The 24884-nt window shown below is 49.1% G+C and overlaps 1 protein-coding gene across 1 annotated transcript in view; it reads left to right on the forward strand.

Annotated features, from left to right (window-relative positions):
* LOC119388284 (transcription factor Dp-1) overlaps positions 1-24884 on the forward strand; it is a 147503-nt gene that overhangs the window by 42690 nt on the left and 79929 nt on the right. Inside the window, exon 4 of the mRNA XM_049413902.1 lies at positions 14462-15004. Coding sequence (XP_049269859.1) covers positions 14462-15004 — 543 coding nt within the window. The remainder of the gene's footprint in view (positions 1-14461; positions 15005-24884) is intronic.

Consider the following 24884-nt stretch of genomic DNA (forward strand, 5'->3'; position numbering starts at 1 on the left):
GCACGCTCTCCCAATTTGCGCAGAAGGTTCCCAGATTTTGAGCAATCCTCCCGATTGTATGGGCATGGCCATAAATCTCCCGTAAAGCAACCTAACATCACTGCGAAAAGAAAACAATGGAAAGTGGTTGTAAAATTTTCTGGCCTAGGTCTATTGCCTGCGGAATGCTTAAGTCAGTTTTAAATCACAGCGCATTGGTGTCACGTGGAAAAGTGTACTAAGATTGGGAACGAACTACAATATGTCAACACGGCACATTTTGTCCCTTAATTACACACGCACTGTATAATTACGAGTACCAGTGCGATTGCTGATGTCTAACATCTTTACTGGCAATCATTCAGAGTCGAAGTTAAGATCTGTCCCAGGCTGGTAGGAGGCTAAACGTTTCCCGCTACTAGGGATGCCTCTTCCTTATGGTCCGGAGACACCTTGCAACCAGGGAGGCCAACTGCCAAAACAAAACTGTTTATTAGAAGCAAAAGGGTAAGATCAGATGGGATCAACATACATGACTGTCCAGCGGAGGCCGATGCCCGGCTCGCGCTCCCCCTTCATTCACACGCACACCCGTTTATAAACACTCGCGATGTAGGGCGGAACCATTGTTTAATCTCCTCGCTCGATTTCTACCAATGAGTGTATCATATCGGACGATAGAAAAAGAGGCGGGGCACCTTCAGTGTACACGCCCCCTTTCGAGCCCGCCTTTCACGACACATCGTTTACGTAACACTGTGGGACACTTCCAGCAGTGCCCCAGGGCTCTCCTGTTTACACTTGCGTACATTTCAGTGTAGCTGGCCTGGCGCGGCGACATCACTCGCGAACACAACACTGGTTCGAATGTTGCCAACAATGAACAAGTTATCTCGCCCTTCGCCCCACGCAATGTCAACGCGGGACCTCTGCTCACCGTTGTCCTTTTGAAGTAATAGACCCGCGCCGCCGAAGAGTCCGCTTTGTCGGCATCCAGGCCCCATTCAGACAATGAAGCTGCCGGCACCGGGAGGGTTCGGGCTACTGCATGTGGCATGCCTACACGCGACGAGACGACCGCTGTACAGCTGGTCTGGCGCAGCGACATTGCTCGCAAACACACAAATTGGTCCGAGGATCGCCAACAATGCATAAGCAACTTCGTCTTCCGCGCCGCGCAATCCATGGCCCGTGTCTCTTATCTCCCCCGAAGCCGTAAACGGCGCACGCCATCGGGGAGGCTCTTTGTCCACTCTCGTGCCCCTCCAGATGACACGGCGGAACGGCCGCGCGTCTTTGAAACTAATGGTTCTTTTACTGCAAAGCAGCGAACTATCGGATCAAGTGAACAGTGGCGCGGGGTCGGCTGCGACTAATCCTGTAACAATCGGAGCACGTTTTCTGCGCACTGCCCGAGGGCTCACTCAAGCTAACGTTCGGCTTGGCGAACTTAACTCCTCCCCACCGAGAATGTTGTGGTACATTTGTTGTACACACAACACATTATCAGAACATGCAATACACCATGACACTTTAACATTGAATAATTGAACACTAACGACATTGTAATCACAAGATAACATGAAATGAATAGTGTACACGGATGTTTGTTCCGCACCAGACAACATCAACACACAAAAGGGTCTGCAGGTCAGGCCACCACCCTATACATTCCTTGGCCCACCATGTCACACTCCCAGATGCCAACGCTAAGTTTGGGTTGACGAGACAGACCATGCATGGCGTCTGTAATAAGTAAGATTGCTCGGAAGGCGCACTATTTCGAAGTATGACGAAATGTAGTCCTTGCAGTACTTAAGCAAACCAGGTTCGCTACGAAGTTCTTTCTCCGTCACTGGTGCTTTAAGCTGCTGAATAGTTTGAACCCGCCCTAGGTCCCATCCATGAATCCGACTCTGATTGTGCTACATGACCCAATTTTCTCACATTTCGCTGTGCAATGTTACCTTTGGAAGGGGAAACCGTAATCCTACCATCTTTAAAGGGCCAGTAAACAACACCGATGTCCAAAAATTGTAATTAAAAGAAATATGCGCACTTTTGCTATGTGAACATGCTGCCGCAAGAATTTTGCGAGTACGTGCTATAATAACGAAGTTACAGGGGTTAGAACATCCGTTTCAGCTGGTTTCAAATTTTCGCGCGGCCTCACCACCCTTCTCCGCCACATGGAGGAAAAGGCGTAGCCCGTCGTCGTGACTCCGCCCACTTCGGCAACGTGACACGACGTCAACAATTGACGTCATGGGCGAGCTCGATCAGTCGCAATGCACTTCCGCTTGCTGCGGCTCCTGCTTGTTTATTGTTTATATTGTCGCACGTGCTCCGTAACTTGACGGGCAGTTTTCGGCTCTTCACTATTTTTAAACCTTTGTGACAGTTCACAATGAAGCAGGAATGCGTGCTTGCTTTCCGAGACGTCGAAGGGGCGCGAGAGAAAAGCCTGGAGAACCACGCTTGCCGCGCGAGCAAGCGCGACCCGTTCGAGCTACCGGAGATTGCCCTCTCCCCGCTCGATTTGCAGCCGGCAACTGAACAACGCTTTGCCTCATGTCGAAGAAGCGCGTGCAGGTGCTATGCAGTGCGAGGAATATACGCGCTACAACTGCGTGGCCGAAACCGCATCACCGCAGTGCCAAAAAACAAGGCGCAGTTTCGTAGCGGTGGGTGGGAACAGGAACTGACGTTAACTTGACAATTGTTTGTTGAGACCTGGTTTAGACCAATCTACGAGCTCAGTGCTACGTCAACTCGGCGATCGCCGAGTTGACGTCACTGCGCGTACGAGGAGGATTGTTCAGGCGTAGGAAAGAAGCGCGGGAATTGTTTTTCGAAATGAAGGGTCTGCGCGGCGCGCAGCGCTGTAATATTCGGAAAACGTGATCGCCGCGGTCTACTGTACGGATTAGCGAGCTTGTTTGGCGGGTGTAAAAAAAAAAAAAAGTCGCAGCCTGTTTACGGGCCCTTTAACAGCGCACAGCCTCTCATCTACATACTCCAGGAGTTCATCCCGCTTCTCATCAGAGTACACAGCAACCTCATTAGAAGGGTCTAGAACGTTGTCTACGCCAGCCAACTCCCCCTTCTCTACATCTTGTCGCTTCGCCAACACTGGCTTGGCCGTACCTTGCTCTGGAGAGTTCAATGGTGACTCCTCCTTTCCCAGTCCCTCCGTCTTATCCTGCCCTGCACCCTCGGTTGACCCAACTACCAACACCGAAGCTCCGTTGTTGCCCTCCTTGCGTTGTGTTTTATCCTTCACTTGTGCTACCATCTTCGCGTGTTCGACAGCAAGTTTCCTTTCATGCTTGAGTTTTTCGAAAGCATTGGGACGCTAACTCATCGGTAACAGCACACAGTGTCATCCGTTGCAGGTTCATACCACCATTTGTTGAGGGTAAACTGAGAGGTACCCGCACGAGGTCGGCTATGACCGTGCGCCCAAATGCTCCTCGTAAGCGTACCTTTCTACTGCCTTCTCTTTTCAATCCCTCCGGCAGTAGGCTCTTTCTCAGTATGGTTATGTCGGCCCCTGAGTCCAGACACGCCTTAAACAACCGCCCGCCGCACACAACATCTACCGAAGCTAGTCTAGATTCCGAAGCTGAGTCTCTGGGTCCCATTTTCTCCCTATTAAAGTCAAAAACGGCCCTTCCCGCGAACATCGTCTGCTGTGGCTCCTTACCGCTCTGACAGTGGGTCGCTGCCTTCGGCTTAGTCTGAGGACAGTTCCACTGCACATCACCGAAATTCCCACATCCGTAGCATTTCGGCTGAGGGCGCGGCTCATTAATCTCCTGATTTCTATTTACACTTTCGCTTGCCGCTCTTCGTGGCTTCGGTTCTGCCGTAATTGTAATCGCAGCGGCTCCTGCCTGACAGTACCCAGCTCTACTTTCTTCAAACTTTTCGGCGAGTTCAGCTACCTTCCTCGGCCTAAACCATTCGCCTGTTTCATGCTGGAGCACATAGGCACATACCTCATGCGACAACATCTCTTTCACACGGTCAGAAATCATGAGCGCGCGAAGCTCTTCCAAGGTCTTTACATTCCGGCTCCGCAAATAATAGTCAAGGGTTATGTCTAATCGTGTGATAAACTGTCCCCAGCTCTCCTTGCCTTTCCGGCAGGCGTAAAACCTGCGCTTATACTCCTCGGGCGTCAGTTTTAATTCTGAGAGCACTAGCTCGCGGATTTCATTGTATGACAACACTCTGTCCTCGGATTTGTTTGCAACGAGGGTCCTACTTTTCTCATTAAGGAAGGGTACAATGATAGCGCCTGCAGCCTCCTGTGGAATGTCGCAGCTTCTGAGCATACTTTCCGCACTTTTGAACCACGCTGGCGCCAGGTCATCTGATTCAGGCATTGTGGGAAGTACTGCCCTTAAGTCCTTGGCATAGCTACTCAATTTTGCCCTCCGTCCACCTTCGCTCTCATGAATACCCTGCTCTTGCAGCCTTAATGTCTGAAGCTAAATTTGCATCCTGAGCATTTCTAGATCCAGCTCCTTCTCCCTGAGCCGTATGGCAGCATCCGGATCACTCGAGTCTAAAGTACTCCTATGCGCTTCCGAAGCCTCTACGCTCACAAGATCTGTCTCGGTCAACCCCGGTTCAGCGGTTATCTCTCCCGCTGCACACTGCGTCTGTGCCCGCGTTTTAACCGACATGGTGCTCCCGGAGAAAATAGGGCAGGGCCTACCTGAGCTCATGCGCCGCAGCCACTTGGCGAGCCGTCTGCAGGTGACGCCTGTCGAAATCCTCCAACGTCGGGAGCCGAGAAGTCGCTCAGTCGATCCACCGGGTCTTTCACAGCGGTTCGTGGTCCTTCACCGTTGTAGTAGCGACGCCGCCACTAGTCGATACACCAGGACCCGCACCTTTCAGTCGCCGATTTCCTTGCCCGAAGACTATGCTTGGGTGTCGTCGCAGGAAGCTGGTCGAGGCCTCTACTTTTGATGATGCCGCGCAAAATTGAGCCTTGGCTCCAGGAACAGCTTCCAAGCGGAAATCACTAGATGTCGCCTGCCCTGATGCAGCAAGTCAATCAGACAATCCTGGTCACGGCACCAGTCAAGATCTGTCCCAGGCTGGTAGGAGGCTAAACGTTTCCCGCTACTAGGGATGCCTCTTCCTTATCGTCCGGAGACACCTTGCAACCAGGGAGGCCAACTTCCAAAACAAAACTGTTTATTAAAAGCAAAAGGGTAAGATCAGATGGGATCAACATACATGACTGTCCAGCGGAGGCCGATGCCCGGCTCGTGCTCCCCCTTCATTCACACACACACCAGTTTATAAACACTCGCGATGTAGGGCGGAACCATTGTTTAATCTCCTCGCTCGATTTCTACCAATGAGTGTATCATATCGGACGATAGAAAAAGAGGCGGGGCACCTTCAGTGTACACGCCCCCTTTCGAGCCCGCCTTCCACGACACATCGTTCACGTAACACTGTGGGACACTTACAGCAGTGCCCCAGGGCTCTCCTGTTTACACTTGCGTACATTTCAGTGTAGCTGGCCTGGCGCGGCGACATCACTCGCGAACACAACACTGGTTCGAATGTTGCCAACAATGAACAAGTTATCTCGCCCTTCGCCCCACGCAATGTCAACGCGGGACCTCTGCTCACCGTTGTCCTTTTGAAGTAATAGACCCGCGCCGCCGAAGAGTCCGCTTTGTCGGCATCCAGGCCCCAGTCAGACAATGAAGCTGCCGGCACCGGGAGGGTTCGGGCTACTGCATGTGGCATGCCTACACGCGACGAGACGACCGCTGTACAGCTGGTCTGGCGCGGCGACATTGCTCGCAAACACACAAATTGGTCCGAGGATCGCCAACAATGCATAAGCAACTTCGTCTTCCGCGCCGCGCAATCCATGGCCCGTGTCTCTTATCTCCCCCGAAGCCGTAAACGGCGCACGCCGTCGGGGAGGCTCTTTGTCCACTCTCGTGCCCCTCCAGATGACACGGCGGAACGGCCGCGCGTCTTTGAAACTAATGGTTCTTTTACCGCAAAGCAGCGAACTATCGGACCAAGTGAACAGTAGCGCGGAGTCAGCTGCGACTAATCCTCTAACAATCGGAGCACGTGTTCTGCGCACTGCCCGAGGGCTCACTCGAGCTAACGTTCGGCTTGGCGAACTTAACTGTCGACATTGCTGTGTCCCTGAGAAACAATCAATGAAAATGTACACCAGTTTTCTTTTGTCGTACTTCCCCCTCTCTCTCTCTCCCATTTACTAATCTCCTGAATTTTGAGGTCTTCAGGTTGGCAGGAGCCTTGGTTAGGTTGTTGTGGCACAAAACCCCACTAATCATCATCAGGTTGTTGTGGCGTTCGAGCTGTATGCTACAAATATGTTCAGATTCTTTGTGACAGTACTGAGAGGCAGCGCATTACTCTCGGTGTTGTGACACGTTCATTTGTTGGAAACATTCTGCATATCACTGCAATGGCAGTGTTGCTAAACCTTCATGCTTTTTCGTGGCTTGTGAACTCTTGGTGTTTTTATACTTTATACATGTAATGGTGCTTTACCCCTTGTCGGTGGAGCTTTTAACCGTACCAGTTGCAAAACTCCTTTCTGAAATCTGGACATGCCCATGGACAAATTTTGTGGAGGATAGCAAACTGACGCACCGCCTGGGAGTGCTGATAGAAAACGCACTGCATTGCCATAATCGCTGCAGTCTTAGCTGTTATTGTGTGGCTTGCCACAGCCAAAGGTACGCAGCGAGAAAAGTTAAGGAAGTAAAACTCTGATATTTGCAGTGTCCAGATAATGTCAGTGAAGCCACGTCTATATTGCGGCATCTGGCAGCTGACAAGGAAATGGCTACTGTTTTGGTTGTCAAGAGAACCAGTCACGTGTGTTGCTGCAGAGCATAAAGTGTGGATGCGGCTGCGTGCACATCTTGCTTTCATGCCTAAAGGAGTCCTGAACCACCCCTTGTGCTTTGTGAAAAAACACATGCTATAGACAGCTTGTGCACGGCAAGGACAGTTCACAAGCCAAGAGCAAAGTTGCTACTTTCTCAAGCACACTCTCTTCATACAGCAGATTACTGCTGTTGGCCAATCGCTGACATAAACCAGAGTGGCGTTTAGATCAGATGCGCTTCTTGCCGTGAGATGCTGACAAGGGCAGGACGCTTCGCTCTAAAGTGTGCTGAAATTGCACAGTAGCAATACTAGTGCCCACCAAAATCACACTGGGAAAGAGCGATCATGTTTCGTGACACATTCTCAAGGTCATGACACACGTGACATGGCTTCTGCCCCCGCCAGTAGCGAATGCTTCTGTGGTGCACTGGATCTGCCCGAAAGAGGCCAACAGCCCTATTCTATGCAGTACAGCTCAGACCACTTATAACGTAACTGCTTACAGTGCAGTACCGGCTATAATGCGGTTTTTTCTGACTCCCGTTTATCCTCCCATAGAACTCCATGTATACGCATACCGCTTATTGTGCAGTCCCCCGAGATGAAACACCGGTTGTAATGTGGCTGCCGGAACGTTCTCAGAGATATGGAGGAGCGAGTGGACTTCTCAGCGGAGATGCGCCGGCGGGGGAGAGAGCGGCGACGGCGTTACGAAGGAGGAGGGGACGCGGAATGAACGAACAAGGCGTGGGGGGAGAAAAAAAAAGGGATGGCGGTGGGGCGCAGCAGCCCGGCGCGGGTGTGTGGTGTGAGGAGGGGGAGCGGTTGCATGGCCGACGTAGAAGCCTTTGCCCCCTAACTTCGGCCGCTTGACATGCGCGCTCTGCTACGTACAGACGCACGCGTCCACATCAAGAGCGCGTCAGCGCTCTTTGTCTCCGCCGGGAAAATAGTTGCTTCGTCGTAGAGTGCAGATATCACGCATGCAACCGGGATTCCCCCGCAAGTAACAATGCTTTGAGACGCGATTGAGCTTTCGCCTTTGCCACTAACAGGCGGACTAACAAGCTTGAAAAAGACTTTTTCAGGATAGTTGCCGCGGCTGTTCTCCCGACCGCGAGCCGAAACTTCGTTTCACGCGTGATGCCCTCGGTTTAGCTCGCGAGTGCGATCTCTTCTACGCCCGATCTCTGTGTTGTCTAGGGCAAGCTTCACGCGACGGTATGCCAAGTTGCAATGCGCACGCTAGGCCTAACAAGCGCTACCTGCCATATCGGTGGCCGCGGACTACAGAAGTTGGGGATTGTTGCCGAGTCACTGAAACATTTTGCAGTTGTTGCATTTAGAAGTGGTGACTTACATCTTTAACAAAAACGCAGGTGTGCATGTGAAACACTCGAATGGTGGTTTGTGGTCGCTACCGTTTTCGACGTAGCACGCGCGGTGTGTTACCGCGGCGACTTCCCGTGATGGCGCATTTTTTTCGCGTTCGTTATGTCGGCACCGCAGGTCCACAGACGCTAACCGTTCAACATTTCCAGATGTAAGCAGATGCAAACTTACATCCCAGTCGCATGCCTCGATAGTCGGAATCGTGCCCCTAGCCTGTTGGCCAAGTTTTGCACACGTGCAACCTTTCAAAAATGTTTTGTTTATAGTGCGGATATTCGCGACTCCGGTGACTTACGTTATAGGCGGTCTATGCTGTATCATAGAATCCGCCGACGAAATTCTCTCACGTGGGGTGTCCCTAACCGCCCAGTGGATACCTTCGCACGTGGGCATTGCTGGAAATAAAGAGGCTGATCGCCTCACTTCATCTTGTAACAATGATGATTGTGACTGCCCGGAAATTTTGTTATGATGGACAACACTCGGCTGCTTATACGCCGACACCTCCTAAAGGAGCACCCAGACCAGCGCGTCGCGAACAGATCATTCCCTCCCTGTGTTCGTGGTCGTGGCTTGCCTCATCGTTCCAGAGTACTGTTATATGAACTAAGAGTCAGCTCCTGTATTGATGCGTGAACGGACTATGCACACACCGTCAAAGGTGTGTGCATAGTCCGTTGTGTGCAGCTTGTGGTTCCTGTGAAACACTTGAGCGTCTTCTGTTCGACTGTCCCGCATTTCTTATGCAGCGGGCTCTGTTGATTAAGGAATATAAATTCCTTGAACTTAAGTGTGCGACTTTTGACGATTGCCTCTTTCCGAGAGGTTGTATTTCTCAACGAGACCAGGCTCATCGAGCTCTGCTGACTTTTATGGACCAAACGGATGTGGCCACCTGTTTATAGACGGTTTTTTTTTTTCGTGTTTTTACCTATTTTTGTCCAAGTCTTTGTCATTATTTTTTTTATTTACTTTCCTATTTCCTCTTTTTCTTCCCTCCTCCCGAAAGAGTAGGCAGGCGTTGTGATCCTCTAGGTGGCAGTTGCCAGCTTGCTCCCTCCCTCTTTTCTCTGTGTCCTTGTGTATCTATGTATGCAAATCATAAATAAATAAATAAAATCTGCCCGCTGATCATAGCCATACGTGCCACTGTAACCAGAGCTGCCGGCATCGCAGGAAGCAACAAAGAAAGAGTATCTGCCGAGATTGGAGCAGCGAGAACACCCGTGCAAAGATAAACTTTCAGCTATTGTTTGTGACTCACAACTCCAGCTCGCATTCACGGACATCCTAAAACATCTTCCACACACTTCTGACCACATTTCTTTGTGCCTTCGCAAACTCGATCGCTGTTTTCTTGCATGCTACGGCAGACTGTCGTTGGCCACTGGTTGACAACAAGAAAAAAAGCGGCTCAGAGCCCAATTGGTTTCACAAGACAACAACATAAACGCAAAATGAGGCCGCCCACGGCACAAGGCTGGCAATAAACAAAGTGACGGCGATGATTGCGATGGCAATAGAGGCGGTTGACTTCAGTTGCTCATAGTGGCCAGACTTCCAAAGTTTTTCTGCCAATGACCGGTATATAAGGCAGGGGTCAACATTTTATGGCTGTTTTTTTTAAAAAAAATGTTCAACCTGTATTCCGGTTTTTACGGTATTTGGAAAAGTGGTGCAGGACTCTCTTAAGTGTACAGAAAGTGACCCAAGAAAAAGTTGACATGCTCGCTGAAGCGAACGCTGGTTTTTTGTGCTCGAAAACACTACCGATGAGACCACACACGAGTAGACCTGTGCGCCACCACCGCCGATATGTTTTGCTCGCGCCGTTGCCGTTAGTCCTTTCTTTTAACCCGAACGTGGAATCTCGACATGAAATACATCACGTCACTGGGGGTGCTCTTCTTGATGTGTCCGTGTGATGGACTGTCCTTCTCAGCCGCCGCTTATCGGCGAGAGCTCGGCGAGCGGCGCGCCCCCTCTTTCCAGTTCTTCTTCCGCAATGTCATTTTGACGTCACGAAGCTTTCACAACTCTCGACGCAAATGAGCGGGACAGAATGCGCTTCAACGCAATGAACGCACCCCCAGAGATCCGCTTTTGGGCGCATATCTCTGAGGCTGTGCAGATGGACGCATCAAGAATAGCTCCCCAGAAGTTGTCGTATGTTTCTCTTCTCCGGATGTCTTACGAGTACTGCCTGACCTCAACGCTGCGGCGTCCTCCAGCTTCAAAGGGCGACAACCCAACTCGCTAGATAGCATATACTTTGAGCCTTGGACGTAGTACACTGTGCATAGATAAATAAAATAGAGAAGTAATATATATCGATGCGTTAGTACACTTTTTCCCTTTCATTTTTATCGATTAAATTATAAATAAATAAAGAAGTAAAGGCAATGAAAAACTTGGAATAACAGATAGCTGAGCTTGTTCTTAGGTATTCATGGTAAAAAGACAGGACGTGCAAAGATGGACACGAGAGAAGTCAAGAGGGTGAACAGTTATCTCTCATCTAGACCACCGCGCGCACCTGATTGATAGGTATCTCCCCTTCCCGGAAATGGGCAGATAAGTATTTGTGTCTACCTTCTTTTCTGCCGCTGTATGGTTTATCAGTTGTTAGCGGCGTTTGTGGTGTCTTGACTACTCTTTTGTGTCCGTGTTTGTACGCCCTGTCTTTTTAAAGAGCCCCAAAGCAGCCTCTGAAAATACAAAAAAAAAAAAATTAAAAGCGCGTTATCCTCTCTTTGCATTTCTCGTCTTTTTAGAGCAGTTCGTGACGCCACAACAGTGATTCATGTGACGTCACTAGGTTACATATTCTCGATTGGTGCATATACGAGAAATATCAGTTGTGAATTGTCTCCTACCCTGCTTTGCCATGCAGTCGCCTACCCGTTCTTCCTTGTCTCACATGACTATCGTGCAAGATCAACTGAGTTCACTCCATTTTGTGCATATCCGACTCTGCAAGCGGAGGTAACAGGGTGTAGCTGACAAGCGCGAAATCATGATAGGTTCAACGCTTAGTGCTGACATTGTGCATGTGCTTTATGAAGAAATAAGGGGCGAGAAGATATCGCCTGTAAGAAGGGTAGTGAAGGTGAAAATGTAACCAATGGAAAAGGCGCCGGATTATTTGATTCTTCCAATGGGCGAACTCCTTACAGAGGAGCCGATGCAGCTGTCCAGGAAAAAGGTGAGCCCGCTTCCATGGTTCTTGCATATTTTTTTATTGCGATAACAATTATATGGGCACTCTGGACAAGTTTTCACCACAGCCGTCGTGTTCCGTACGAAGTCCAAATTGATAACATTGCTCTGCACATTGTATGCTCCACCCGCGAGTAAAAGCTCACAAGTGCTGGGGAGGAACACGGCTGAAGCAGAGGTGAAACAAGCTGGCCATCTCCGTCGCATGGAGGGCACACATGATAACATCATCCCACATGCAAGGCCTCTCGTAATTGCTCCTCAAGTAGGAAAGAAAGGCCCCGCCCGTATTTCGCTGGGCGAAGGAACATGAAGAGACGCCGGGGAAGGGGGCTACGTGGCTTGAGCAGTTACTCTGAACTTTGACAATAAGGGCGCGGTCACGAGCGCTGGCACGCGTGCTATCTCAGTGGACATCAGCAAACGGCTCGTATATCCTTCTACGTTCTGTGATCTCATTGCTTCGTGTTGTGGCCACAGATACGACAAACTGCACGAAGACCGCTTCTCCCCCGGGAGCGGCCGTATTCCCATACCCTAGTGTCTTGTAGAGTTACGCGAAATCGGATCAGAAAGAGTTAGCTGCTAGCCTTAGTTCCTATAACATTACGTCATGTTGCTGTCATGTTCACTGTTCCATCCTTTTGGTAAAACAGATTTTTTTCAAAATTCAAGCGACAAATTTCTCTCACCACCATCTTTCAAAACTCCCCCCCCCCCCACCACCACCACCACGTGCCACGCCGCCCCCAATCCGATAAACCCCGCGCCGTTCATGCATGGCCGCCGAAGGTGGAAACACCGCGCGCCACTGCTGCAATTTTGGGATCGGCGCACAGGTCTACATGCAAGTGTACTTACCCATTTGTTGCCTTTTTTTTCCCCCCAATCTGTGGCTGTGGCTCTGTGCCACAAGATGCCACTGGTTCATGTGCTTCCATCTCTGCACGCTGTTATGAAATCACAACAAGGGCTGTTTTTGGCACTGTAGTTGTGCGCCGCCGGTATCCGTAACCGCTTTCACACGAAATAAGAAAAAAAAAAAATCACAGCATATCCACGGAGTGAATGATGATGAGTGGGCGAAGCTGCGGAGGTTCATCGGTAAACCGTGAATCTTCCGTGAATTCTGCCCAGTACATCATCACCGACGTGAGATCGGGCGCGTTTATACTAAAGGTTCGATGAGAGTTATGACGACTTGCAGCTCACTTTAATTTTACATGTACGCTGTGAATTTTCATTGTTTAATCACGCACAGGAGAAATCGCACACACACACTACCTTGGAGGTCAAAATCCAGTGCCTATATATACGGGGTGGTCAGTGAACGGTTGTGCAGCGCGAGCGATCGGTTTTTTCAATCAAGACGCTGCCTGCGTCGGCGCCGCTGCGCCGCAAGGCAAGATGGGGGGGGGGGGGGGGGAGAACGTGGGAGAGGAGGAGAAAGAGGGGGAAGCGTAGGAGAGGAGAGGGCGATACATATCACGTACTGTCGCAGCGCATTGTCTTTAGGGAGCCTTCATGTGTGCACGCCCCCTCCGTTTTTAAGACTGGTTACACACTACTACGACGGGGGACGAACGGGTGCCGCTATAAGGAGCTTCACCCCTAAAAAAACGAAATAAGAAAAATTTCCAGGATGAAACGGGGTTTACACCTGGGCCCTCTGCGTTGGAGCCCAGTATTCTACCTGAGAGCCATGCCGGGGCTTTAAACTGCTTTGCAAAAAGACCCTATACATGTTTCATGTCGGGAAAGGACCACATTAACATATGTAATGTAGCGTGGTAGAAGAGTAAAATAACAAATAGGCGTCGCACAACGCGAATTCTGTAACCAGGCGTCACACAATGCCAATTGCGCAACGAGTGGGTTGTTGAATGCTTCCAACCCATTACAAAGGGCTCTGCCATAATTCTTTGTCATCAGCCACAGTATGAACAAAGTGCACATAATGCCTTACATGTGTTTAATGGGTTCTCTGCAGAATGATGAAAAATGGCATGGTGGCTGCTTCCCTACTTCACAAAAATTATGATGATCTATAGCGTAGTGGGCTCCTCGCAAGTGCACTTCTATTTATTGCCAAGGAAGCCCATAAGGCCCCCGTGATTCATTTCTTCAGGGTGTCAGTAAAGTTCTTTCCCTCTCTCTCTAACTCTTTCTCACGTTAACGTATGTTATATAGCGTGTGGGAGAGTGAAATAACCAGGCATCACTTAATGCGAACTACGGAACTAGTTGGTCGTTTAAAGCTTCCAACCCATTACAAAAGGCTCAGCCATAATTCTTCATCGTCATCAGCTGTCGCATCTACAAAGTGCACATAATGCCTTACAGATGGTACCTCGCTTCTCCACAGGATGACAAGTAATGACGTAGTGGATGCTTCCCAACTTCACAAAAAAATATTCTTTTGTGGCGTAGTGAGTACGTTGCTAGTGTACTTGTATTAGTAGCCCCAAGAGAGTTTATAATGGGCTCTAGAAATGCTGCTCATCCAGCTTTCGCTGTGACTGTGCTGCGCTTTCCGTGCAGGTCTGGCATTTTTTTTGTTACATTATCTGGCCCCCCATGCATGTCCGTGAGTATCGCCTCCGAAGTGGTCCATGGTCAAAGAATTTTATGGCTGCAGTGTCGTCTGCAAGATGTAAGCTGTAAAAGCAAACACTGGTCGCTTCATCAATGCAGCATTACTTGCGGGCTTGTGCAATGAAACACACAAAGGTACTACTTTTCAAGTTATTTCCCCACATACAGGTGGTGTTACAATCAGCAGAACTGAATGATTCGGACAGTGGTATGTCCAGGTGTTGTTACCTGAATATTCTGGGAAGTTTCGCAACTTGTATGATTCAACAACTCTCGGTTGCGTAACATGGTGCTGTGCACTAGAAGATTGTTGTGGTACTTAGTGAAATACTAGCTAATACTAGCTTTTCTTTCCTGGCAGCAAGCGCAGATGCAAAGGTGGTGGGGACAAGGGCAGCAAGGGGCTCCGTCACTTCTCCATGAAGGTGTGCGAAAAGGTTCAGCGTAAGGGAACCACTTCGTACAACGAGGTTGCTGACGAGCTCGTGGCCGAGTTTGCAACACCCGAGGTGGCGGGGCTACGGGGCGGCACAACCGACCAAGCCTATGACCAGAAGAACATTCGGCGTCGAGTGTACGACGCGCTCAATGTGCTCATGGCCATGAACATCATCTCTAAGGAGAAGAAGGAGATTCGCTGGCTTGGACTGCCCACCAACTCGGCCCAGGAGTGCCAGCGGCTGGAGCAGGAGAAGCAGCGCCGTCTGGAGGTGATTGCGGCCAAGCGGCAGCAACTCTATGACTTGCTACTGCAGCAGATTGCCTACAAGAACTTGGTGGAGCGCAATAAAGCTCTCGAGCGCAGTCGGCAGGCCCCTGCACCGGCTTCCACCATACCTCTACCGTTCATCATCATCAACACTAACAAGCAGACTGTCATTGACTGCAGCATCTCCAATGACAAGTATGTTTCTTTCTTTCTCCATTATGTGTGCCCAATACTTTCGTCAAATCGATCTTGATAGGGCACACACACACGGGTCCTTTAAAGCTCTTGAATTTGAAAATGTAATTTTCAAGACCTTGAAAAACCCTTGAATATTGTAGTGCCTGGAAAACCTTTTGAATTCCTTATGACTAGAGGCCAGATTTCTAGGCATTAAGAAAGCATGTTTTAGGGGCCAAAAATAGGCCAGTAAAACCATGTTTTAGGCCTCCAACGGCACAAATATAGGCACAATCAATTTTTACGTAAGTGCAAATAATTTCAAGCGAGGATGTGAAAAAAAAATGTTATTGTTTGTGATGGCACAAAGGCGCCAACAGTTGAACATAGCCGTGCAATTGTCCCATAAAACTGGTGGACTAATGACGATCAATTGACTTCCAGCAAGCACACTGCTCTCACTCATGTTCAATGGCCACTGCCGCCTACTGAAGTGTCGCATATAAGGAAACCGACATGAAAAAGAATACTTCAAATCTGCGAATACTGTTTTTAAAACCACTGCTTTAGGTCTGATTGATGCACTCATATTAAGACTCAACAAAAACAGACATATAATAAACACAAAAGAGACGTCGATTTATTAAGAAATTAACCTGTTCTTACATGAGGACTGTTAGCTGCAGCTCTGGCAATTTTCTCATATACAGTGACGGTGTCCGAGTCGAACAGTTAATGCTTCCCAACACTGCCAAATACACATTAGCCCATTTGAAGTGCATATGTATGCCCATTTGAAGTGCAACTAGACTACGGTAGTATAATCTATGGTTCGGCAAGAGGCTCCTACCTCAAGCGCCTAGACCCTGTCCATAACTAATGGTTACGCCTAGCAACAGGTGCCTACCGGACGTCGCCCATTCCTAGCTTGTACTCCGAAAGTAATGAACTGTCCTTGGAATACAGGAGAACGCAGCTGATGTTTACATATGTCTTCAGAGTTCATTCTTCACCAGATCATATATGCCACAACATTACCACATGCTGTGGCCAACGACTACACTACACGAACAAGCCAAACGCCATTCGACCACTAATACTGAGATTTGAAGAAAAATTTCAGGCCCTAGATGTACCTAATGAAGCACTCTCTGTCGCCACAAGACCAGCCAGATTGGCCCCTTGGAGTGACTTCTCCAAATACCTTGATTTCTCACTAACACCAGGGTGTCTGCCGACCGGGAAAACCGGGAATTCTCAGGGATCTTGGGTAGTCTGGAAATTCTCAGGGAAAACTCAGGGAAATTGTGCTCCCATCAGGGAAAATCCACTGTAACTTTTTTCAAAAGGAAAGAAAGTCGCGGTAGCGCTGGCTCGATATTTTGTGATTGCATTTTTCAAATCAAACGGCCGCTGCGGCAGCCGGGAAGTGGCGCACCTCGATGCTGTCATCGCCTTCGGAGCGGTGAAGTGGGAGAGAATCCGGCTAATGCGTGGCATGCGGGAACCATGAACCACGACACATCGTATCGCGCAATGTTGTCAGGGTGTTCTGTGACTACGCGGTGTAGTTCTGTATTCTTTCTCGCGCGTGCTGGGCGTTAGCGCCCGATATGGTGTTTTTGTTATCGCCGCGTGTCAAGTAACAAGCATGATTAGTTGTAAAAGCGGTAGCAGTAGATGTAACGAGCTTGAGTTATCTTGCAAGCGATCGCGATTGTTCAGGAAGCGGATGTCTTCGACAAGGCTGGTATCTGGCAAGCCATCCCGATCGGCGAGAAAAAAGACGACGCTTGTTGGCTGTTATCGGAGAGCTCACTCGCTCTGATCCCGAGCTTCAAAGATGCTATTTAAGACTCCGTCAAGAATAGAATAAATTTCCAGGCAAGAGCTAGCGTAACTAACGGGCCCATTCACAGCAAGTGAAAGCTTTTTTCTTTCTTTTTTTCCCGATGAGGGCACTGCTGAAACAAGTTTTAGGCAGTCAACCGATATTTTTTGGGGCTGCAGCCCCCAATTACCAGCCACACCACGTGGATGTTTGCTACAAAGCCGAATTACAAAACTTTTCAGAGCCAAGGCATAGCGGCGACCGAAATTCGCGACACCGGCACTGGTCCCACTTGCTCGATTCGGCGCACGATGTCGGAAAACAGTAACGTTTCCACCATAATCGGATGTGCCGTAATTCAGGCTGTTGCCGTGCTTTCGTGCGATCTTAGCCCGCAGCTATATTGTTTTTTTTTTTTGCGATAGCAATAGGTGGATAGCAAAACGGCGCGTCGTCTGCTACAGCACTTCCGGTTCTAGGAATTGTCAAGGCTCAGCTCGTCGCTGCTTCAAGTTGTGTGCGGTTCAGTGTAATCGCGGAGGAGGCAAGATAACTGCTAACAACCGCGTCGCAGAAAGTACGCGTTTTCTCCCCGATTACACTGAACGGCACACACCTTGAAACAGCGAAGAGCTAGGCATCGAACCGGAAGACGTCATTTTGCTATCCACCTATTATATAGACACTCCGACGCGAATTTTTTGCCTTCGCCATGATCTTCCTTATCGAGTCCAAATTGCGATTACATCACCCTGCGCGTCGTATGCTCCATGTGCGAGTGAAAGCGTGCGAGCGCTGCCGACGAACGGGGCTTAAGCAGAGATGAAACGAGCCGGCCGTCTCATTCGCGCGATGGGCACACGTCGGGTTGTGGAGGTGGAAGGGGGGGCTGCGTGAGTCCGACAGGAAGTACCTACTTTGTACCAGCGCGCGTGGTCGCGTGCGTCGCGGTATCTTTAGTGGGGATCAGCAGACGGCTCATACCTTTGTAGGTGTTGTGCTCTAATTGCAAAACTTCTGTTGAAGCCATAGCAGTGGCGGATCCAGGGGTGGGGGGGGGGGGCGATAGTGACGATCGCCTCCCCCCCCTTAAGCCAGCCCCCGCCCCCTCCCTTCAGTGCCTGTCGTCCACCTCCTTTGTTAGGCTGCCTGTTGAGTTTGCCCCCTTTTTCAGGTTGCTTTGCCTGTCACTGCCCAAAAGGGGTATAGAGAATCTTGTCCCTGCTCTCTACCCCTCTCATCGCTCTAACTTTTCCTGCTTCCCTATGCACATTTACAATGAATGCTTCTTAGGCACCGCCATAATCCCCTCTGGGCTGTTGTAAATATGCGTGACCCACCAAAATGCACTGCTGAGCGGGGGCTTCAGCCTTTGTACCACCTCCCCATTAGGTACCTGAATCCGCCCCTGAGCCATAGATAGGACACTTCCCTTAGTGCAGCGGCTGCGTTTCCTGAAGGAGCGAGCTGCTAGCCTATATTCATATAAAATTCCTCTTTGTTGCTATCGGATTTACTATTTTGCTCTCGCGGTGAAACTGTGACTCTTTTTTTCTAACGTGGGATGGTTTTTTATGTTGTGTGTTCGTGGAGAGCAAATGGTTCGGCTGGGCAACATGATAGCAAAGGCGTTGCATTTCTCTGGGCAGCGCGCGAGGATAGGACAACAACCCGCAGCAGCAGAACAAGCGTAATTCCACAGTGCATTATACCCGCATTTGTTTCGTCTTTACATGTGACACTCTGGCAAGGCATCTTTTTCACGCAAAAAATAAAAAAAAGTTTTTTCATGGCTTCATATTAGTCGAGCATTCTTGTGGCATTTTCAATTTAACATTAATCCTTCAGTAACTATGCCTTGCATGAAAGGTCAAATTTCAGTTTAACGGAGTTTCAATATAACGAAGTGAGTTGCTGCTTTTACCAACTTCGCTATATTGAGGTTTAACTGTTCTATGTACTATTCAAATGGGATTAAGTCGTTCTTATTTTCTAACGCGCGTATTAGAGAGTGACATCACCGAGCGATATGGTCTCTACCCATCTTGACATAAAACAAAGTTCTGTTTCACTCAGGGAATTTTAGCAAAAACACTCAGGGAAAACCTGGAAAACTCAGGGAATTTAGAAATGTCAACTCGGTAGACACCCTGAACACATATAAAAAAGCAACACACCCCACGTGAACGTATACCGCAGGAATTCCGCACGCTACAAAAAAAGTACCACACTTACAAAGAATTTTATACTGATGGTTCGAAGATGTCTGCGTATGTTGGAAGCAGCATGGTAGGAGGAATACACGAGCAAGTGGCCAGACTGCCTTATTTCGTCTCTGTATACACCGCTGAGTGCTATGCCTTGCTGATGGCAGTACGAAATATTATAAGCACAAAACATAAAAAAGCAGTAATTTTCATTGATTCCTTAAGTGCTCCTAGAGCACTAAATTCTAAATCTCAGTATGAGCCATTCACAGGTGATATATTGAATATCCTATCACACCTACCTGAAGACCACATCATAAACTTCTGTTGGGTCCCGAGTCACATTGGGATCCCAGGTAACGAAAGGGCGAACCAACTAGCAGCAACGGCAAAAGAGCTGCATATTTCAAAGAGCAATGTACCTGTTAGGGATGGGATTAAAGCAGTTCGCCGGGCCATCACCTCTCATTGGCAGTTTGGATGGAAATTGCAACGAAATGACAAACTTCACCTAATTAAACCTATCCTTGGTGAATGGAAGACGTGTTTTCATCAAGAACGTTTTGTTGAAGTAGTAATGTGCCGACTTCGAATAGGCCATACACATGTCACACATAACTATCTATTGGCAGATGAAAAACCAGCAACATGCGATAAATGTCATGAGTAGAGACCGGATTTTAGGCAAATGCCTATTTTGTTCCTTGTGTTCCTATCGTGCCACTTTGATATATGAGTGTGAATTAGAGGTTAAGAAGGGCTTTTATAGTGTTTTTATAGTGCCTATAAATGCCTATTTTTGGGGTTCGTGCCTAAATGCCTATAAGTGCCTATAAATGCCTATTTTCAAAAACGGCACCTATATGAGGGCTATTTAACCTCAGATTTCGCTTTCGAGTGCAGTTTGGGACCATTATTCATGTTACTGGGCAATATTGACCTTTTAAAACTCTATGGGGTTCAACCTAGCCATTTAGTACAACTAACTTCCGGAAAAACAACCACTAGCAGCAGTGAACCTGAATGGAAGCCCGTCTCAGCGTCTGCAGAGGAATGGGGAGAGGGAAATAAAGATGAGAATCAGAAAGAAGAAGAAAAGAATAGTGGCGTCCACTGCCGAGGACGCTGCGGGTGGATTGCACAGCCGGTTGTCCAGTTCAGTGTCCCCAAGGAAGTCAAGAACAGCCTTGAAGACCTGGGTGTGGCGGTGGTCAGCGAACAGAAGCTCCCGCTGTGCAGCCACGGGAAGGTGGAGAACGAATGCAAAACCGTGGAGTGCCGTCAGAGGAAAGGAGGGTTTAGATCAAAATAAATAAAAATGTGATGCACACGCGGCTTTTGTTTTCTTTGTAATTTACTGATGGAAAAGCTGCTCACGAGGTCACATAAGGAATTTTAGTTAGACACTGGTAGTTGTTGCATGTTCAATGAAGAGCATTTTACCACAAGAATGTTTCAAATCGGTTCACTGAGCCGAGAAACCATTATGCTAGTAGATGATCTTGAAACCCTTGCCACTAGCCCCGTGTAGCCTTCATAAACGAAGTCCCTTCCCTGCCGTCTTCAGTATCGGAGCCGTAGGATCACATGACGCAGACGCATCAACACGTCATGCGCACGCAAGGTGATGTGCGCATGACGTGCCAGGGCCAGCTTGTGAACGCGATCAGTGTTGTGTCGTTTCGGTGTTCATTTCTGTGGGATGGACGCCTTTTTGCGTGCAAGTTTGTAGAGGCTGGCTCGGATCATGTATTGTATTGTTACCGCAACACACAGCGTCGCACAGCTGGAACTGCTGCTGTTAGGGACGATGAACCAAAAAAAGCAACCAAGCGTTGTCGGGGCTGGGATCGGCACAAAGCGGGAATGTCGAGAACACGAACGCATGCGAAATTGCGGCAGATTAGTCTAGCATCTCTCTGCGACTAAAAGTAAAAAAGAAAAAATTGGCGAAGCTTGCACTAAGCTGCGCAAAGCTGGAAACAGCGAAACTGGACGATTCTGAAGTCTCATCTGGCTGCTTCTAGGTTGTTTCTAGGCCTCAGCTAGGTGATGCAGGTTGTTTCTAGGCTGCTTCTAGGTCGTTGCAAGGTTTTAAGCTAGGTGATGCTGGGTTGCTACGTTGATCCTCAGCGTAGAGAGGCTCGAGTTAAACCACACAGTCACAGACACGACACGGATGTCCAAACTGCCGAGACAGAACCTCGCGCTGAAACGAAGCCTTCGCACCTCTCATAGGTCTACGGGCAAGTCGTTGTTGCCGTAGGCCTTCCACCGCTTCGGGTCTTCTCGCAGCCGTCGTTGCCTTTCCCACTTCCTAGTATTCTCTCGTTGTACGTACTCGGGGTCTTCGGCTCGCCGCCATCGCTTGTCAGCCATTTGTTGGACTAAATGTTGCCTTCTTCACATTTAGTTGACCAGTGGTGAGTGGTAGGATTTACCCAATTTCTGTGGCACATATCCGTTTATGATGGTGATAGTTCTCTGATAGGCACATATCCGTTTTCTGGAAGGCCCCACACATTACGGCTAGCCTGAACAGCTTCGCTGTTAAATCACGAGAAAGTCGTCTAGACGACTTTCTCGTGATTTTAAGCACTAATCCCTTCCAGACGAATACTAGTGCTGTTGATGATATTTTAAACATGTTTAGACGACATGGAAAGGGTTTAACCTTCACCCATGAACTTCCTAACAATGACACCTTGCAATTTTTAGATCTTAATATGCTTTTAAGGGGGCAGCATATTTGCTGGAAGTACTCTCGGCGAGCCCAAAAAGAGCTTTTACCCTTTGATTCTGCTCATAGTAAGGTTGTAAAACGAGCTATTGCCTCACAATGCCTTGAATCGGTGCTGGCAAAGTCCTGCGTTCACTTGGCTCAGGATAGTTTTAATAGCCAGATTGAGCGCCTACAGGCGGCTGGGTTCCCCTGCTCGAACTTGACTGCTGTGTCCGAAACCCTCCTTCAGAAACTGAAGGGGAAGAAGAGGCCTGGCTCTGCTCGTGCAGAAAAAAGGCCGGAAGTGGTGCCGTATGTGCACAAAGTGGCACACAATTTAAAAAATGTGGCAAATAGGTACAATGTACCTATAGTTTTTTCAGCGCCGCATAAACTGGCTGGGCTATGCCCTCGCATTTCGGGACCACTTAAAAAACCGACGTGCGGAAAAAAGCACGTCCGGCCCTACGTCACATGCGCCGTAGGCGTCGTGTACGAAATCCCACTCACTTGTGGCAAGGTTTATATCGGACAAACTGGTCGTTGCGTCAACGATCGAGCACGGGAACACGAGCGCTCTGTTAAGAATAATTTGACTTTTCATCTGCCTACGCATTGTAGGACCTGTGCCTGTGAGCCAGTGCTGTCTAGCATTCAAATTCTGGGCAGAAGTGGGAATGCGCTGGCCAGAGAACTAATGGAGGCTTATCATATTAAAAAGAAAGACCGTGAATGTATCAGTGACACTTCTGTTGTTCTGCGCAGTAAGGAAAGACTGTTCTTAGACACTTGGTTATAATGCGAATATGTTTTGGTATCCCGGTCCTGATTAGCATGTCGACTGTCGTGTGCATTGCGCCTGCGCGCGCCACTCGGCTGTGTAAATATGTAGGAAGACGTTTCTGAATAAAGTTTAGTTGCGAGTAGCGCCTGTCCTGTACTTCAGTGTTCCTTCTTAGTCCTTGTCGATTTTCGCGCTAGCCAATTTTGAAGAAGTATTTGCGCTGGCCCTCGATACTGAGCACGCTGATAAGTGCTGAAGCGCGTCTTTTGTCCTCCCAACCGCTTCCGCCGGCCGCCTTCAGGTGTACCTGGAAAATTTTTCTCCATAAATGCCATGGAGGCCTGCCGGGCACGTCGAGGAATGGAGGGAGGTTCGCAAAAAGGGCCGCCATGTGTGCAGGAGGTGGGCGTAGGCTCGAGCAGGAACAAAGGAATTGCAGGCCGACGCCCTTGTAGCGTGCAGGAAGCCGAAGCACCGACGCGCAGCAGAAAAATGTGACCAGTAGCGTAGTGTCACGTACGTCGTGCTCTTCCTGGCGTCGCCTGTCGTAGTAGCGTAGCGGTTCGACTACCTCGTCGCCATGTGTTGTGTAGGGCAGGAGCGCAGCGTAACCCGTGGCGGGCCAACGGAGAGGCCGACGGGAGGGCGCGCGGAGTGACGACGCAGAGACCAAGCTTCGGCGAGACTGACGGGAGACTGCTCTCCCGCGTTTATTGCAGGCGGTTTTAAGGAGGGAGAATAAAGGCTATTGGTCAGCGGGGCACGGGTCACATGACCGGCATGACCACGCCGGATTGGTGGTAGCAGAGAGGCATGGCAGAGACCCAGCTCCCCCCAGTAGCATGAATAGAGAGCACAACAGCACTGGTGTCTCAGCATGTCACCAGGGGTCGCACGACACAACAGTAATCTTTGTACCTTATTATCCATGTTGTCCATTCCCCCGGGCTTGTGAATGGCAACGGAGGCTGAAGTCCAGTCGTACCGACATGCACGATGTTGAGCTTGTTAGGCCCAGTGCTCGTACCACCTGTCGCGTCCAAAACTCCGCGTTAGTCGCCCACTTCTGACACCATGTTCAGGGATGCTGAGTAAAGACACAAGCTCGGCTCATAGCAACAGCAGTCCTCTTTTGCTCATGCTCTGCACATGTGGACGACATCGTTGCAAAAGCTGGTAGGGCACTCAGTTTTATCCAGCGGAATCTGAAATGCTCGCAGCCAAACCTAAGAAAAACACCTACTTAACATGTGTTAGATTGATCTTGGAATATGCCTGTACTGTCTGGGACCCTGCGCAAAAAATTTAATTGATAAACTGGAAAAGATACAAAATCATGCTGCTTGGTTCGTCCTGGGGGGGTATAGGCGGAATGAAAGCTGTACGGAAATGAAACACGAATTGAACTGGAAGCTGGTTTCTTCTCAACGGGAAAAGTTGAGACTGAAGTTCTTATATCTGATTTATAATAACAAGACTGGAATTAGAAGCGACAACTGTCCTAAAGGGACACTAAAGGCAAATATTAAGTCGACGATTGTTGAAATAACGGTCCAGAAACCTCGTAGTGCTACTTTTGTGCCAAGGAAGTGCTTATTTTGAACTAAAATTACGTTTTAGTGGTTCACATCGCGTTAGCGCACATCAAATCACCCGCCTGAAAGCAGTGTTTCTCACGTCACTGCTGCCGTGCCCAACGTTGCCCGCCTTTACTGCACGGGGGCGTGCACTGGCGGCGTGCTCTGGCAGCGTGCGCCATTCAGGCATCAGCCAATCACGTGCATGCAGCATTTCGTCGAACTTTCTGTCAGAGCGACTTTCACGAGCGCGCAAGACACACGGCAGTACGCAATACTGAAACTACCACCGAGACGCGACCGCGTGAGCAAAGCAGGGTGCTGGGCGAAGCGCAGTTCGGCGAAAACGGAACCTTTGAACCACGCGCATTGTTCCCCATGGCAACGCCAAAGAGGTTCTTTTTTCCATGAATCAAACAGAAACGAACAAGCAGCATTTTATTACGTCTCTTGATGCACGGGAGGTTCTCTTTTTATTGCAGCTAGTTTGATTACGAGTGATTAATTATAGTCGAACTCTCTCACATCATCGGGATCATTTCCAAAATGTCCCACCGGTGGCGCTCATCGTGTGATACATTTAGCGTAATTTCTCAGTAAGTAGGGCACTGCTGTTGATAATATTGGCATTTTAGACGTCATACATTGAGCTTTCACTCTGAAATAAATTGTTATTTGCCTTTAGTGTCCCTTTAAAGAACCACAGTACGTTTCTAAGCATAATGACCATCCTTTTAAAACATGTGAGTACTGTGACAGGACGAACTTGTTTGCAAA

The sequence above is a fragment of the Rhipicephalus sanguineus genome, chromosome 3, assembly GCF_013339695.2.
Source record: "Rhipicephalus sanguineus isolate Rsan-2018 chromosome 3, BIME_Rsan_1.4, whole genome shotgun sequence".
Classification (NCBI taxonomy): Eukaryota; Metazoa; Arthropoda; class Arachnida; order Ixodida; family Ixodidae; genus Rhipicephalus; species Rhipicephalus sanguineus.